At 35.1% G+C, this 15,660-nt stretch overlaps 1 protein-coding gene across 4 annotated transcripts in view; it reads right to left on the bottom strand.

Moving 5' to 3' along the window:
* Positions 1 to 12,828, bottom strand: part of LOC117122799 (lysosomal alpha-glucosidase-like) — a 26,496-nt gene extending 13,668 nt beyond the window's left edge. Inside the window, exons 1-9 of one of the 4 annotated variants that reach the window (XM_033268539.1) lie at positions 12,594 to 12,828; positions 9,419 to 9,636; positions 8,001 to 8,146; positions 7,074 to 7,239; positions 6,854 to 6,950; positions 5,875 to 6,113; positions 5,171 to 5,302; positions 3,176 to 3,280; positions 2,029 to 2,142 (exon numbers count right to left, since the gene is read on the bottom strand). In XM_033268539.1, coding sequence (XP_033124430.1) covers positions 2,029 to 2,142; positions 3,176 to 3,280; positions 5,171 to 5,302; positions 5,875 to 6,113; positions 6,854 to 6,950; positions 7,074 to 7,239; positions 8,001 to 8,146; positions 9,419 to 9,636; positions 12,594 to 12,756 — 1,380 coding nt within the window. In that variant the 5' untranslated portion in view covers positions 12,757 to 12,828. Of the gene's footprint in view, positions 1 to 2,028; positions 2,143 to 3,175; positions 3,281 to 4,268; positions 4,401 to 5,170; positions 5,303 to 5,874; positions 6,114 to 6,853; positions 6,951 to 7,073; positions 7,240 to 8,000; positions 8,147 to 9,418; positions 9,637 to 12,593 lie in introns of all 4 variants that reach the window. The other 3 variants (XM_033268541.1, XM_033268538.1, XM_033268540.1) reach the window with 3 other exon arrangements.
* Positions 12,829 to 15,660: the final 2,832 nt, after the last annotated feature.

The following is a 15,660-nucleotide window of genomic DNA, read 5'->3' as shown; positions in this document are numbered from 1 at the left end:
GTTACTTATTTCTTTGTATTTAAGTTTGTAAGGTGTAACCTAATAAAATGTATAACATTAGAAAGAATGTAATACCTGTCTCTTATACACATCTAGATGTGTATAAGAGACAGGTATACAGGCTATCTGATTCAATGTTTGTTTGTCATCTTCTTTCATCGAGGTCGTCTATTACATGAGGAAGAGTGATACTTTCTGACCTGCTCCTTCTAACCTAGGAACCAGCCTCCTGGTATGTTCAAATTATATTTTATTATAACCGTGTGTCTGTCAAATTTGACTTGCCCTTCATTTTAAGAACGGCAACAAATGCAACTTGATGCAATCTGTGTTCGTGTATGCGGACAATCCTTTTCTTTAAATACATAATGATAACTGGCCATTCAATATCAAAGACCTTTCATGATAAAACATTGTGTAAGTGAATTTTCAATGTTGGATGCACCTTTCAACAGTTTTACTAAACCACGTCACCTATGATGATGCGTAGACCGGTACACAGTTATCCAATCAACGAAGAACACAGTTCGTTACAAAAGTGTAAACACTAAAGTGTTTGGAATTAGATGCATTATTGATAAATTTAATTCAACTATAATTTTACTTTTAGGGACAAACTTAATAAAATCAAATTAGTTTATATTCAATAACGAATATTCAACATATTAACACAATATAGTAGGTTCTACTATTTTTAAAAAAGTGTCTAATGCAACCAATTTTATCGATGATTTGAAATTGTTTTAACATAAAAGGTGTTATCATGAAATTGTTATACACTATTAATAAACATTCAATTCATTAATCCATCTTTACTCATAAACCAACATATAAATCACAGTAAAATATAATCATTTATGAAGTATAATTCACCAACCATTATATATGCTTATAATGGAGTGAATAAGCAATCGCCTAACCACAGGCAAGTAGTTTAAAATTGTTTCTCTAATAACTTTGTTTGATTTAGCTGAAACTTTTGGACAAATTGATTCAGCTGTATTAAGTTAGTGTGCCTGAGGCAAAAAAGCATGTTCTGATCTTCGTGACAGAGAGCTGTACAGCAGATTACACACTGACACTGATTATTTACTTTTCAGGTATAAAAGTATACAAAATGTAGCCAATGGCTAAATTTATTGCATTTACAAAAATAATTTTTTAAAATTACGAATTTGTACAAAAAAAAAAAAACATTATTCACACAAATCAGAAGTGATGTTGTGGTCTATGAGTGAGATACTTACTTGAATGATCCGATACATGCCAGATTTCTAATGGAACTTACCAGTGAAAAATAATGCAATTGACTAACCCAGGCATATATAACGCATCAGCGTTACGTAACCAGCCTCAAAATTTCCTAGAGACCAAAAAGGATCTGCAGAGGAGGAAACAGGAGGGCATTTATCCAGGTAAGCATCTCACTCATAGACCAATAACATCACTTCTGATTTGTGTGGTCTATTTCGTGAATACTTAACTGCATGAACCGATATATGCCAGAATACCACCGCCAATCGACACTTACCTAAAGAGCCTGATGGTGTGATAACAATGCCCTAGCCACTGGCTTCTGGGTAGACAGCACGTCCGACAAATAAAACGTTGAGAACGTAGTTTCGTTCCTCCACCATGCCGTTTACAGGATGTCAGCAAAAGGAACCCCTTTATGCAAGGTGGCATATTGTTCTCTCTACAAGGTAAGACTCTCTTCACTCGCTCATGGCGAAAGGAAATTTGAGGCTGGTTATGTAACGCTGATGCGTTATATACACCTGGGTTAGACGATTCCATTATTTTTCGCGGGTAAGTTCCATTAGGAATCTGGCATACAGTATATCGGTTCACCCAGGTAAGTATTCACGAAATAGACATGAATTTAAAAATCAAATACATATTTACAAATTAGATCAAAATTTAAAGAAGAGATTTTAAACATATATTTTCTTTAGGAGAATAAGATTAAATAAAATATTTAGCCAAAATTTGATGATTGAAAAATAATTTAACCAATGCAATACTTACTATCCACATTCCATCAAATTCTACTTGGTCATGGAAGTTCCTTGCCCACTTTTCCCACCATTTTACAGCAGCAGGATTAAAAAAGTCGGGAAAAGCAGTATTTCCAGGCCACACCTATAACAATTAATATTACACAATTAAACATGAACTGTTACTTATTTCTTTGTATTTAAGTTTGTAAGGTGTAACCTAATAAAATGTATAACATTAGAAAGAATGTAATACTATATTATGCAATTTATATATAGAAAAGTGTCACAGAAGCTTCGATGCTCTTTACTCTGGAAAAACAGGGAAACAAAAGATCATTAAAAAAAATTATTCCTAGCTTCACTACAGAAAGAAAATACTGTACTTGACAATACAGTATTCAGTTGTCTTTTTATTGTCATTGTTAAACATTATACATTTACATTGACTGTCCATATATGGGGCATGATGTCATCATATCTACATATGTGAATCCCATGTATATATTACAGCTACATGAAAACTGATAGTGTGGACAGAGCCTTAGGTTTTAATGCATGTTCACTTGTATGACAAATACTGTATCTGTGATTGACACAGGGGTGGTGCCAGCGAAGCGAGGGCAGGGTCCCCCCGTAGGGAAGGAAAAAAGCACAATTCGTCGGGGAGAAAAAAATTATATTTATTTTCTACATATTAGAAGACTCTAAAATTGATTAAATAAGCCTTTGAAACCCCTAAATTGTCAAAATTTTTGGAGGATTCACCCCCTATATCATTTTCGCAACCTTTTAATCGAAGCCCAACCACGCCTACTTTCCTTTCGCCTGGGAAATCTGACTCCTTGTCGAGAAAATCCTGGCACCACCCCTGGATTGACGGCATAATAGGCATGATGTCATCATATGAGGCATGATGTCATCATATCATACCTATACATGCAAATCACGTCATGTCTTTGCTACATGAAGATTTATAGTGTGGAAAGCGCTTTAGGTCTGAATGCATGTCCACATTATCAAGTTGTATGACTAACACTCTATCTGTGATTGCCCATATATGGCACATGATGTCATCATATCATACCTATATATGCAAATCACATGATTTTAATGCTACATGAAGCTGTAGATTGTGGACACAATTTTAGGTTTGAATGCACATATAAAAAACTCACCGATCCAATAATTGGTTTGCCTTGATAATCTTTAACAAACACACCTTCTTTGATACCATCATCATAAGGGGCATAGTCTGTCGCAGTGCTTGCAATACCAGGGTCCTATAAATGCAAAAATAATTCAAACATTAGGGCGCCAACTAAGACAACAAATAAAAACAAAATAAAAAATGTGCAAAAATAACAATTCATTATATTTAAAGTCAGACTCTGGAGGAAAAAACATGCTGATATGTTGTACACCCCTTTCCCCCAGTTTTTAAATATTCAAAAATCTGTATGTCATTAAACAGTTTCAGAGTTTTTCGTCAAGCACCCTTTTTGTGTCTTTAAAAAATAAGTTGTACATCATTTTCTTTGAAGGCTGGCTTTAACAAAAATGGAATTTATTATTTATTAATCGTGTTCCTAGTCCACATATCAAGCGCCCTGAGCATCTTACATTATATGGATATGTGCGCTATATAAAACTACACTATTATTATTATTATTATTATTATTATTTTCTATATTAAATACATTGTCATTTCATTTAATTTTTTTTTGTCTCAGTAAAATACATAAAAACAACAACTGGGAAACAGACTGAGACAGGATTCCTAAATGTGAACCAAATCACTATGATGAGGAATCCTGTCCAAAAGTGAACCAAATCATTATCAAGTAGGTCACAGGTCGCACTAGCAGTCCTACATGTATATAACAAAAAAAAAATTACTATAAAATAATTTATACATTTATTTCTGAATATGAACCTAATAAACGAAAATGCAAGCAATTTAACTTTCAATAAAAAACCTAACAGTTTCATTAATTTTATTGATTCCTGATAAATATTTTCAATAAATGCAATTAGCATAACAAAAACAAAACCACATAAGTCATTTTATTTAAAAGAAATTGGTAAGAATAAAAGTTGTTAATGAACAACATCATAAGCATAAATGCAATTACTGTAGTAAAATTTTGTTATAAGTACATTATTATGCCGGAATTATTTTTTTAAATTTTTCTAGACTACAGTATTCCATGAGCGTAATTATAGTACATTACTCAATGGAAGACAATAGATAAGATGGTTGTGACGTACAATGATAGGTACATAATGCTGGTTATGATTATGAAGGTTTAGGAGTAGCTGGGTCAAAGGTTTGGCCCAGGTTGCATTCACAGTAAAATCTTTCCTGCCATCGGCATACTCTATATCATTCCATTGAGTATCCTACAGGAATGAAGTGGAAAATAAATGAAAGCAAATAAAATAATATGTAAGAAAAAACTTGAGTGTGATAAAAGCTACTGAAAGAAACAGTATAGTGAGGATTTAACTCAGTTGAATAAAAATAAGTTTTTTTTAAACACTGGGATAAGGAACTTTATCAATGTTTGCTTCTTTCTGCCAAAAATGTACAGTATTATTAATATTATTTAATTATTTTATAGGATTTATATAGGTAAAATATCCAGAAAACTGCTCAAGGTGCTTTTTTCCCTGGTCACTGTGGATACAGAATCAATCACACACAACGTACAACCTCCTCCACTCCTTGGGGGAGTATTTCTAGTTATGCATGTAATCAGAATTATTCAACTCCTACTAGGTGCCCATTTATACTCCTGGGTGAAGAGAGGCAAATGCAGATAACGTGTGACAGCATCGGTCTTGTAATTGAAAGCCCCTGTACCCCACATATCAAAAATGGGTACATGTTAAGGTGTGCATGATTTTGAATTACAATTTCAAAAATTAAAACATGGGACTAATTGAGTCAACCTTCATTCTGTATTTTCTTTCAATAGCTTTTACACATTCCTACTTAGAGTTAAAAACAGCAAGAGATGCACAGAACGAACCAATGTAAATGTAAAGACAATGTAAAATGTATAGAATGCACATTCACTGTAATGTAAGTCATTCATATTGGCTGATTTTGTTTTATGGAGTACTGCGCATACTCTGTACTGTTCTTCCACTCTGACCTTAATACCTACGATAATCATTATATAATGCTGGTTGTGTTTGTGCAGGTCGTCTGGGACTGATGGTAGCGTACTGTAATGTGTTTTATCATATGTCCAATCGTGAAAACTGTCCATATAGTCAATATCATTCCATTGGGAATCCTAAAGAAATGCATGGAATCAATAACAACAACAACAAAATCACATCCCAAAATGAACAAAAATATTCTTCTATGTATCCCCTCAGAAAATATCTGCAATCACTATTTTCCTTTTAATACATAAACAATCAGCAATAAAAAATTATTATTTTCTATAACATACCAATAATAAAATTTCTTTTCCTATTACATTAAAAAACAAATCAATGTACCTGCAGATTAAAAGGTTTTTAAAATAATTAAGTGCAAAATAAGTTCCTCAGGTAATTGGTGACATTATAAATAAATAAGCAAGTTAACAAGTTAATGACAACAAAACCAAAATGGAAAACTCAAACATATGAGTTTATTCAAGGATTATAAATAAGGGGACAAGGACACTTTTGATTGCGAAAATGGTCAGTCCAAGCAATATTCTATAGTGTCCTCTAAATAGGGGTTCATCTATTCAAAGAGACTTTTATCATTCTGAAAATATCCCCTTAGTGCTTCTATTTTATCTATGACCATCAAAGCTTCTCCATTTCATTTCTGAATATTTTTTGTTCACAATTTTTTATTTATTTTGCATACCTGTGGAATTCCAGCAGCCCTCATTTTCTCCACCACACTCAATGTATTCTCTGCTGACCCATAGCCCCACCGGCACAGATGGAATCCAAGTCCCCAATATGGTGGCATATATGACCGACCTATGACCTCCGTATATTGCTGGACTACAGCTTCTGGTTTAGGTCCAAGGAAGATGTAGAAATCTAGAATTCCACCAATTGTCCGATATGTTATCGCTGGAGTAGGCTGTAGGACCACCTCTATATAAATTAATAACAAAAAAAAATCAGTATCAATTTACTATTTCCAATATCATAATTAATATAACAAATAATATAATATTTAATAATTGAAAATCAATCCTATAATCATTAACCAATACATAATTTTGTAGTTTCAAATATGTATTCTGTAATTTGTAAATTTTTTCTATTGCGTTTATCTTAATTTTTTTAGAATATTACATTTTACTTGTCATGTCTGTATTGAAATGATAGTTTGGTTTTTCCCTCTCCTTTAAAATGTTTATCTGGTTTGATGTCTAAATTGTAAAATGTGCTGCATTTCAGTTTTATACTGTCTTTGCACGTTGTTCTTAATAAAGATACCAAAGATACAATATTCAATTTAATCATAATTTAATATCTATATTAATAACAAATGGTAACCTATAGTAACTGTGAGAACAGCTTAGCTCAGTCGGAAAAATTGGTGGAAACCACTGTGTAGGTGTCGGACCATAGAGATTCTTTTGGTCTTTGGCCCCAAGGCTGAAATACAAGTTTCAATAGTGCGTACACTGTATGAGACGTTTAAGATGTTGGTCCTACAGGTATGTGCAATATGGCCCTTGTGCACATTAAAAGAACACAACTCTTCGGAAAAGAGTATGGGATTGTCTCCCAGTGTACTGTCCAATCACTACCAGAAAGACCCAACTTAATTGGGTTATTCTTGGTGTTTACACCGAATAAACACAATAAAATCTAAATGAACTTACCCATTGCATTACTATTCAAAAGGAAGACACCATGAGTATTGCCAGACGAATCCATATTCAAATAGAATGGATGTGACCCATACAGGTTGTTACCAGCCTGAAAAAATTGGAAAAAATTGGAATAAATATGAGATAAGCATGACAACTATTGCCAAGTCTGTATATAAAGACTACATATTTATATAATTTTATGTTTATATACAAATATAGGAAGTCTCACATCTGGTGGCTGGTCCCGTGCCCAGAAAACAAATCGCTGCCAATTGAGGTCGTGAGCTAGCTTGTCCTGATGTTCACCGAGCCCATACAGGTTCTTTGAGGTCAACGAAGAGGAAAGCTGTATAAACTGATCAGCAAAGATCAATGGGCTGAAGCTGGTGTTAAACCTGATAATAAAAGATGATTGTAATAATGATACTGATGTTATTCTTTTATATTGCATAATAAATTTCATGTTCATGCTCCATAATTGTTAGATTGCCATCTTCCATAAGCAAAATACTGAAAAGTAATGGTTTTATTGGTTGCAGAGCCCAAAGACAGAAGTTGATGATGCAAAAGAAAGATTATCAGTATTATTTTCAAGAAAAACATACTAATAAACATCATCATAACATTTTTCCACATCAGGATTTGAACTCAAGACTTTCTGATTCCAAGTGGAGTGCTCCCTTGAATTTTTCTATTATTAGAATTAAAAAAAAAATATTTGTATAGGGTGACCCTTTTAGACTACCCTAAAAGATCAGCTGATATTCAGGGGCGCTGTTAAATAAATGAAATATTAATGTGATGCTTTTTATCAGTGAAGTCTCTTTATGAGGCTAAGAGAGTGGAGTTGTTTTTAGTCATGACAAAAAAGTTATGCTGTTAATACAGGAATTGAACCCAGGGCCCTGGTATTAGATGAGAAGCACCTTAACCACTAAGCTTTTCAACTACACTAAAAAACGTATTACATGATGATATACAATGCAGTCATAAAATGAATTAAAAACACTGAAAGTTTAATTGAGGGAGAAATAATGAAAAGCATTCATAAAAATATTGGCATGGGTTGTTCTATGCCGATTACAAAAACTATTTGATAAGAACAAAAATTCATGATTAGCAGACTTTAAAAGCAGTTATCATAAATGCTACTTACACAGCTTCTCCGTTGGATTTCCTGATAATGGATATTGCAAACGGATTCGATCTGAATTTAACATCATAATTTGTTGATGCTGCTTTCTTTGTTACCTTGGGAGTTGGTATTGGAACTTCATAGCGAGCTTCCATTGGATCATAAATCTGTCAAAACAAGATCATTAAACAACAATTTAATAATAATAATAATAATAACAATAATAATAATAATAATAGTGTAGTTTTATATAGCGCACATATCCATCTAATGTAAGATGCTCAAGGCACTTGATATGTAGACTAGGAACTCGATCAATGACTTTCTTCACCCCTAAGGGTCCCTTCGTGTCTGTGCTACCCGGTAACCTGGTACCAGCAACCCTCGTTGTCCACCACAGGGTTTATGATATATTTACTATATATGCATTTAAGTTCATGTTTCATGGCAAAGTATACATCACTTAAATCTTCTTATGATGGGAGTTGGCGTCAGGAAAATATCATAGGAGCGCTGTCTTGCCCTACCTGACGTGTTATCTTATCGTTTTTTTTCACTAGTATTTTGGAACGTACGGAGTATTCAGTTGACAAAACGTCAGGTAGGGCAAAACTTCACTCCTATGATATTTTCCAGATGCAAATTCACATCGTTATTGCATTTGCAGTACCCGATGCTACTTGGGGATCGGATTACACTAGCGACTAAGCGCAAGCTTGGTAGTCTAGTGGTTAGGCCAAAAAAAAAATTTATTTGTTTGTTCTCCTCAACCGCCCCTACCGCACTGAAGAAAATAAGTGGGGGGGGGGGGCCTAAAAACAAAAAAAAAAATTTTAAAAAGTCAAAGAACAATTCTTGCCAGATGCCCTACAAAATTCTCTGATGCAAGATATTCATTGCAAAATATCAGGTTTGGGCTATTTTTATTCCTGACGTGTAATCTTGAAAAAAAAAACAAACAAAAACTTTTTCCACCTGCCCCCTTTTAACATTTAAAAAAAAGAAGGGAAAACAAACGAACTAATTTTTTAGGCCATACGATGCCAGGATAGTAATCTAGCGGTTATGGGTTCAATTCCCACCCGAATCACTCGCCAATATTTTTTGCAAGTATTTTGGAAAGTACTCTGTACAACAATACGTCAGGTAGGGCAAAAACATCACTTCTATTAAATCTTCAGGTTGGTGTCCGGCGGGGGATAGTTTTCCACCATAGCAAAGCACCTACAGTACAGGGATATGTGATCCATTTGGAGCTATATAAATATGGCTTTATTATTATCATTATTACTTATATATCATAAGTTTACCAAAATTTTAAAATCTAAAGATGTTTTGCATAATATCACAGACTGTTCATATGTTGTCTCTTACATGTTGTTATTGTTATCGTTGCTATGGCAATGGTGGCTGTCGTTTTACTACTACTGAAACATTACCTTAAAGTGAATTCTAGACTCTGTCTCCAGGTATATATCTAACTGCAGTGTCAGGATATCATTAGGATAATAAGATTTATTGGTTCGTTTCAACATAGCTGTATAACCAAAGGCTGTCTCTTGCGGAGTTGACATGTTGTACGATGGAAAGTCAGTGGGGTAGAAGCAATAGGGTTCACCATCGCTGATACCGCTTTTAGTTGGCTGCCAACAACATCCTGTCAAATACATAACTTGTAAATCCCTGTCTGACTATCAAATTTTACTTGACAAAACATGTGACAATACTGTAATGGCTAAATAAGGTACAAAAATGGACAATGTAAAAAGATAAGTGTGGCTGTTGTTGTCATTTGTCATTTATTGCAGACAAAAATGAAACCTCAACACAATACAGTAGAACCTCAATTTTACATATGGTACCGGTATTAGGGGACCAGAAGGCATATGAAAATCAGGGAATTCATAAAATCAAGGTTGGTTAAATTTCTAGTGACCTTTGACCTAATATATGTATGTAAGACTCAATAAACGCATGTTACAAACATGCCTGGGCTTACAAATAAAACCACTATGTTTAGTGTAATTTATTCATCACTTTACAATGTCATAATAAAGTGTTCAAATAACTTAGTTTATTAATTCATCACTTTGAATTTATCTTTTATTTAACTATTAAAAAAACATGAAAATATTGTAAGATTACCTATACGGCAAAGATATAACTTGGGAATTCTCCTTCATGGCTATTCTAAACAACAGAGCTGCGGTGTTGTCTGAGCATGCTGAGACAAACTAAAACCATGTGCACAGGTCGAGACAAACAATTACCATTCGTGTGCAAAATCATGCCTACCCAGCTTAGTAAACTTTGCGTGAAAAGTTTTTCACACAAAGCTATTAGTAGGAAAAACTATTTTGTGCACCAATGGTAGTTCTTCATCACTCTCAGTCTATGTGGTTTTAGGTTATAACAGCGGGTTTATTTAGGCACCAATCAATGTGGTTGTTGAATGCAAATTATTTGCATATGGTTTGTTCATTGTTACAGCACTGAAATAATATAGACAGAAACTAACAATCTCTTTTGACATTTGATGGTCCTAAAAAGGGCTGTATCTTTTGAGTATTTTTGGGGGTTCTTATAATGTTATCGTCCATGTGTAAACCCGAGGGTTCGTATAACTAAGGTACGTAAAAACGTGGTTCTACGGTAATTAGAATATCAGAAAGAACAAATAGGCTTGGGCCTATGTTCATTTATTTTAAAAAAGAATACACAAATTTGAGTTTAGCCGGCAGAATAAACACTTTTAAGGAAACGAAACTAAATCACAGATTTTCAATGGTAGTAAGCAGTGCTTTGCAGCAGTTTGCAGTGGTATGCACTATTTAAGTGGTACCTGGGCAGAAATACATACATACATGCCAACATTTTGATATTAAAAAAACGGCAGAATTTGGCGTGAAGCACTGCTGAGGGGATTAGCCTGTGGGGTAGGGGATCTCCTAATAGATGGTGGGTCCAGGGGGTGTAACCCCTGGGAAGCTTTAGCTATTTATGTTTCATGATTAAATCTCAGGATTCTTACGCTTATAGTCTTTACTGACCAGACACCTTGTAATCATGATCCAGTGTTTGAAAGGCGTGAATTTGCAGTGCTCACATGTCATCCACATCTCTCGCACCACTCAATGAGAGGCTATGCTGTTGCCAAGCAAAGTAGTGAAAGATAACCTAAATATTGAGGATTTTTCAATTTCGATAATAAAGACAAAATAATATATGAATATTCCTATGAAATTTTCTTTGTAAACCAGGAGAGCATGTAAAAAAAAGTGAGAAAAAAATTGGTCGGGAATTAGGCCACCAAAATGGGAGTCCCCCGGCCAAAACGTGAGTGCTGGCATGTATAGAAGTACCATGTCAGGTACTACCAGGCCTAGCCTAGGCCTCGGTGGCGCTAATGCACTTTTGCACCTAATTTTTTTACCTCAATGTTCTTCTCACAGTCACAACACATAATTATAAAACATTTTTACATGATTCAACCACTTACAAAGTACTTTTTTTCAACAAAAAAGATACCTTGATAAATACACGTTGATACAGGGTTTCCGCACTTGCTAGCACGACGAGCTGTACTATTTTGCAATCAATTAAGAGATTGCCGGAATGTCAAAGTCAATTCTTAAATTTTGAAACAATTAAAGGCCAGTCTAGTTATAATTTTAATCGAAATTTTCCCATGAAACATCCGACAACAAAATGTGGCATCATGCAGTACCATCTTTTTGAACTTTCTTGTCGTAATCGAGGTATTAAATCGAACCGACGTTTATCATTGGCTTTGGTAGTTGTTTTGCTGGATTAGGCCTAGGCCCTGTTTGTATATCTGTGTACACATTTGCATCATTACCAATTTTTGAAGTTAGTATTGTACATGTGAATGTCATGTGAACACACATACTGTATAGTCAAACAACAACACAATACAATATAACGCATAACTGAAATGATATGCAAACGCAAATAGTTTTCATACACATTTTATAAAAAAACTTCGCGCTGCAAACTCAGACATTCTGGCAATTTCTTACTGATTGCAAAATGGCAGCTGCTCTTCGTGCTAGCGAGCACAGATTTGCTGTACTTATTTGTGGGATGATTTGCTGAAAAAGTTACTTTGTGAGTGGTTAAATCATGTGAACATGTTTGTTAGTTTGTTAATTATATGTTGTGACTGTGAGAAGAACACTGAGGTAAAAAAATTAAGAATTAAAAGTTAGGTGTGAAAAGCGCTGGCCTAGATAGGTTAGGTCGACGGACATAAATCCTCAAGGATATCATTCATTTCAATAGGTTGGAAAATGTATGACAGGCTGATTATCAAATTTAACTTTCCAAACCATTTCCAAAGACAAGTGCAACCCCCAGCCAGCCTGGTTGGGGGGGGGGGGGTTGCTGGCAGGTAGGCCTAGCCTTAGCCTAGCTATATATGCCTAGATAGGCCTGCCTAGCCTATCTAGGTTGATGACAGGTAATGCTGATAATATGGTATTTACGCTAGCCTGGGCCTTTAGCCTAGTTCAGTCCGGAGACAATTCTACTCACCCAGGCCTAGGCTAGGCTAGTCCCGAGGCCTTATGAGACACTGACAGGCAGATTACTTACCTCGTTCCTCGCACTTTTCCTGCGAAGCACCATCGGCTTCAGGGTAGCAATCAAATCGGAGATTCGCAGATGCAATTGAACAGTCTTTTGCATATATATCGTCAATATGTATTATGCATATGAATGCATATAAAAATGAGCAAAACCAAATAAACTTGGACATTTTAAGATCAGTATTATCAAACCACACTTCTAAAGAGCCGATAAACAACAAAGTACAGCACTCGTGATAGGCTTCGTGATACCAGGCGATAGATGATACGCATGACTACACTTTCGAATGGCTGGGAACACACGCCCTCTGACGGCTAAAAACTTTTATAACTTTTAAAAAACTAATCACTAGTGGTGACTAGTGAAATAAAACTATTTTAAATTACAATACAGAGATAATTGTGGTTTGGTTATTGTCGTTTTGGTTTATCAACGTTTTAACTCGAACAAATGAAGATTCATATATATCTGGATAACATAGTAAAGCTAAAAACAATGATACAATTTGCTTCAATTAATTATTTTCTGTAATTACAGTGATTCATTTAAATCTACAGTAAAAAGAATGACTGCCTTTACAGGCCTATGACGGTAGCTTATCATATACACATATTGCAATTGCTAAATAAAAAGCATATCGTCGACCGCGAATCCATTTTGTAAAAATCGCCCTAACCAGTATTGGAACATATGTTAGACGCTGACCAAGGAAACAAAGACTAGACCAGATGGTAGGCCTATATTTTCAGAATTTTTCTTTTCTAAAATGCTAAAAATGGGCCCAGCCTCAGTAAAATTCATTTTCGCTGGATTTGGTCACGCGGGAAGCCCGCTGCCTCCAAGGATGTATATGGCAGGGGTGTATCCAGAATTGTTTTCTGAGTGGGTCGTGATCATATGTTTTTGGACCTTTTCACAATGAAATAACAGCAAGATGTGATTAAAATGTCAATAAAATTTGCTTGAAGCGGATGGCAGACTCAGTTTTAGAATTGCTGGAATTGAGATAGATTAGGCTACGTCACGCAATTGGCAAGGTCTTTGGACTCACTGCTGGTACCTGATCAATGGTTTTTCATTTATGTCATTTAGAAAAAATGTGGGGGGCGGGGGGTCGTACGACCTTCCCGACCGCCAATTGCATACACACATGGATGGGGCCGTTATGCATCACTCAACTTATTTATCCATTGGTTGTGTCGGCAGTATAACTCACGTTCTATCAATACTATATCAATCGCATAAAACATAGTTTGCAATTGATTCGTAATTTAGGGCCCTGCATTGCAGGTTAGATGTGTCTGACTAATGATGTTATCAGTATTACGAGCCGACATGCAACTATATTTCCAACTCCAATTGTACAGTAACTATTTCCCACTCCTGCCTTTTCATACCGGTAGTGCTGGAAATCGGGAAATCGTATATTCTTTCAGTTAGGCCTAATCAAATACCGTAAAACCTCGAATTGAAGCCCAGTGGGCTTAATCTCGAGATAAAGCCCATTTCGAATTGAAGCTCCCCTTTTTATTTTGTAAAATTACCCTCGAAAAGAAGCCCATCTCAAAAAGAAGCCCAAAGAAGCCCATGGGCTTCTTTTCGAGATATTACAGTCACATACACTCTACACCAATTTCAGAAAACAAAATAAATTAAATACAAGCTTGGTTTATACAGTAGTTTAGGTTATTTAATGCCTTAAATACACTCCATGATACAAACAAATTAATGTTACAGTGGTCTTTTATTGTTTTATAGTACAAATTTACAGCATTCAGTTTGAAAAGAAGCACCCCCCCCCCCCCGACTCTTTACTTTGCAAAAGTAGTCCCGAAAAGAAGCCCATCTTGAAAAGAAGCCCATCTCGAAAAGAAGCCCATCCAAAGTTCGCAAAGTAAAGAAGAAGCCCAGGGCTTCAATTCGAGGTTTTACGGTATTTATCGGTGCGTGTTGGTCTGGGCGTACGTGATGTGTATATATGCACATGTATAATATAACATTGCCCTCACTACATCACCTAGTATGCTTATTGGAAATTTTTCGCAGTGAAGCCATTTCACTGAAACCCTAAACAATTGGGTAACTGAGAGGCATTTATGTTGCAGTGCTTTAAAGAATCTAAGTTAAATATAGCAAGCGCCAGGACCCTTTCAAACACGCGTCGATGGTTTAGAAAATTACTTATGCTGATCCGGAGTACATAGACTGTAGACGTACTTTTTTCCTAAATTTAATTGTTTGTTAACAGTTAACAAACAATTAAATTTAGGAAAAAAGTAATACTTTTACCATGACGTCACTGGCGAAAAAGTAACAAAAGATCGTGTAAATAGCGCCGCGTAGGGTATCCGCCGCGTACGATCTTTGCGTGCATGCTGTAACAATCACAATTTACAGCCATGGTTACAGCATACATCTTATACACATCTAGATGTGTATAAGAGACACATGTGAACATGTTTGTTAGTTTGTTAATTATATGTTGTGACTGTGAGAAGAACACTGAGGTAAAAAAATTAAGAATTAAAAGTTAGGTGTGAAAAGCGCTGGCCTAGATAGGTTAGGTCGACGGACATAAATCCTCAAGGATATCATTCATTCCAAGAGATAGACAAAAATAGGCTATAAAACTTTGATTAGAGCATTGCTTGGCATTTTTTCGACTTTGCGTAAAATATAAATGGTTCTGTTTTTAATTTTCAATTTTCGTATGCAGGTCTCCGTTTTCAAATATAAAGAACAGCACACCACCACAATTCTTTCATATAAATTATCTAACAATCATTCCATTTGTTTTAAGATTTTAAAAAAGGCAATAAAAAATTAAGCAAGACTACAATAGCTAGGTGCCAGCAGCTATCTTTCTAGATTATGCTTCTCAACACATTATAAATCCTGCAATGGAAGCATGTCATGCGCAGATACCAAAATGTCCACGAAATTGTTCAAGCGGAACTCTCAGCAAAATTAGATATAAAGATGTGGGGTTGGAAAAAATCCTGAGAAGGTCCATGAAACCATTCATGCGTTAACTCAGACATATAAATATGTGGGCTGAATCACTCGTGCGGAA

Source organism: Anneissia japonica, unplaced genomic scaffold, assembly GCF_011630105.1.
Source record: "Anneissia japonica isolate Jap-2015-1 unplaced genomic scaffold, ASM1163010v1 scaffold288162_len571657_cov150, whole genome shotgun sequence".
NCBI lineage: Eukaryota > Metazoa > Echinodermata > Crinoidea > Comatulida > Comatulidae > Anneissia > Anneissia japonica.
Note: the sequence above shows the minus strand (reverse complement) of the source record. Positions and strands in the feature narration are given on the sequence as shown.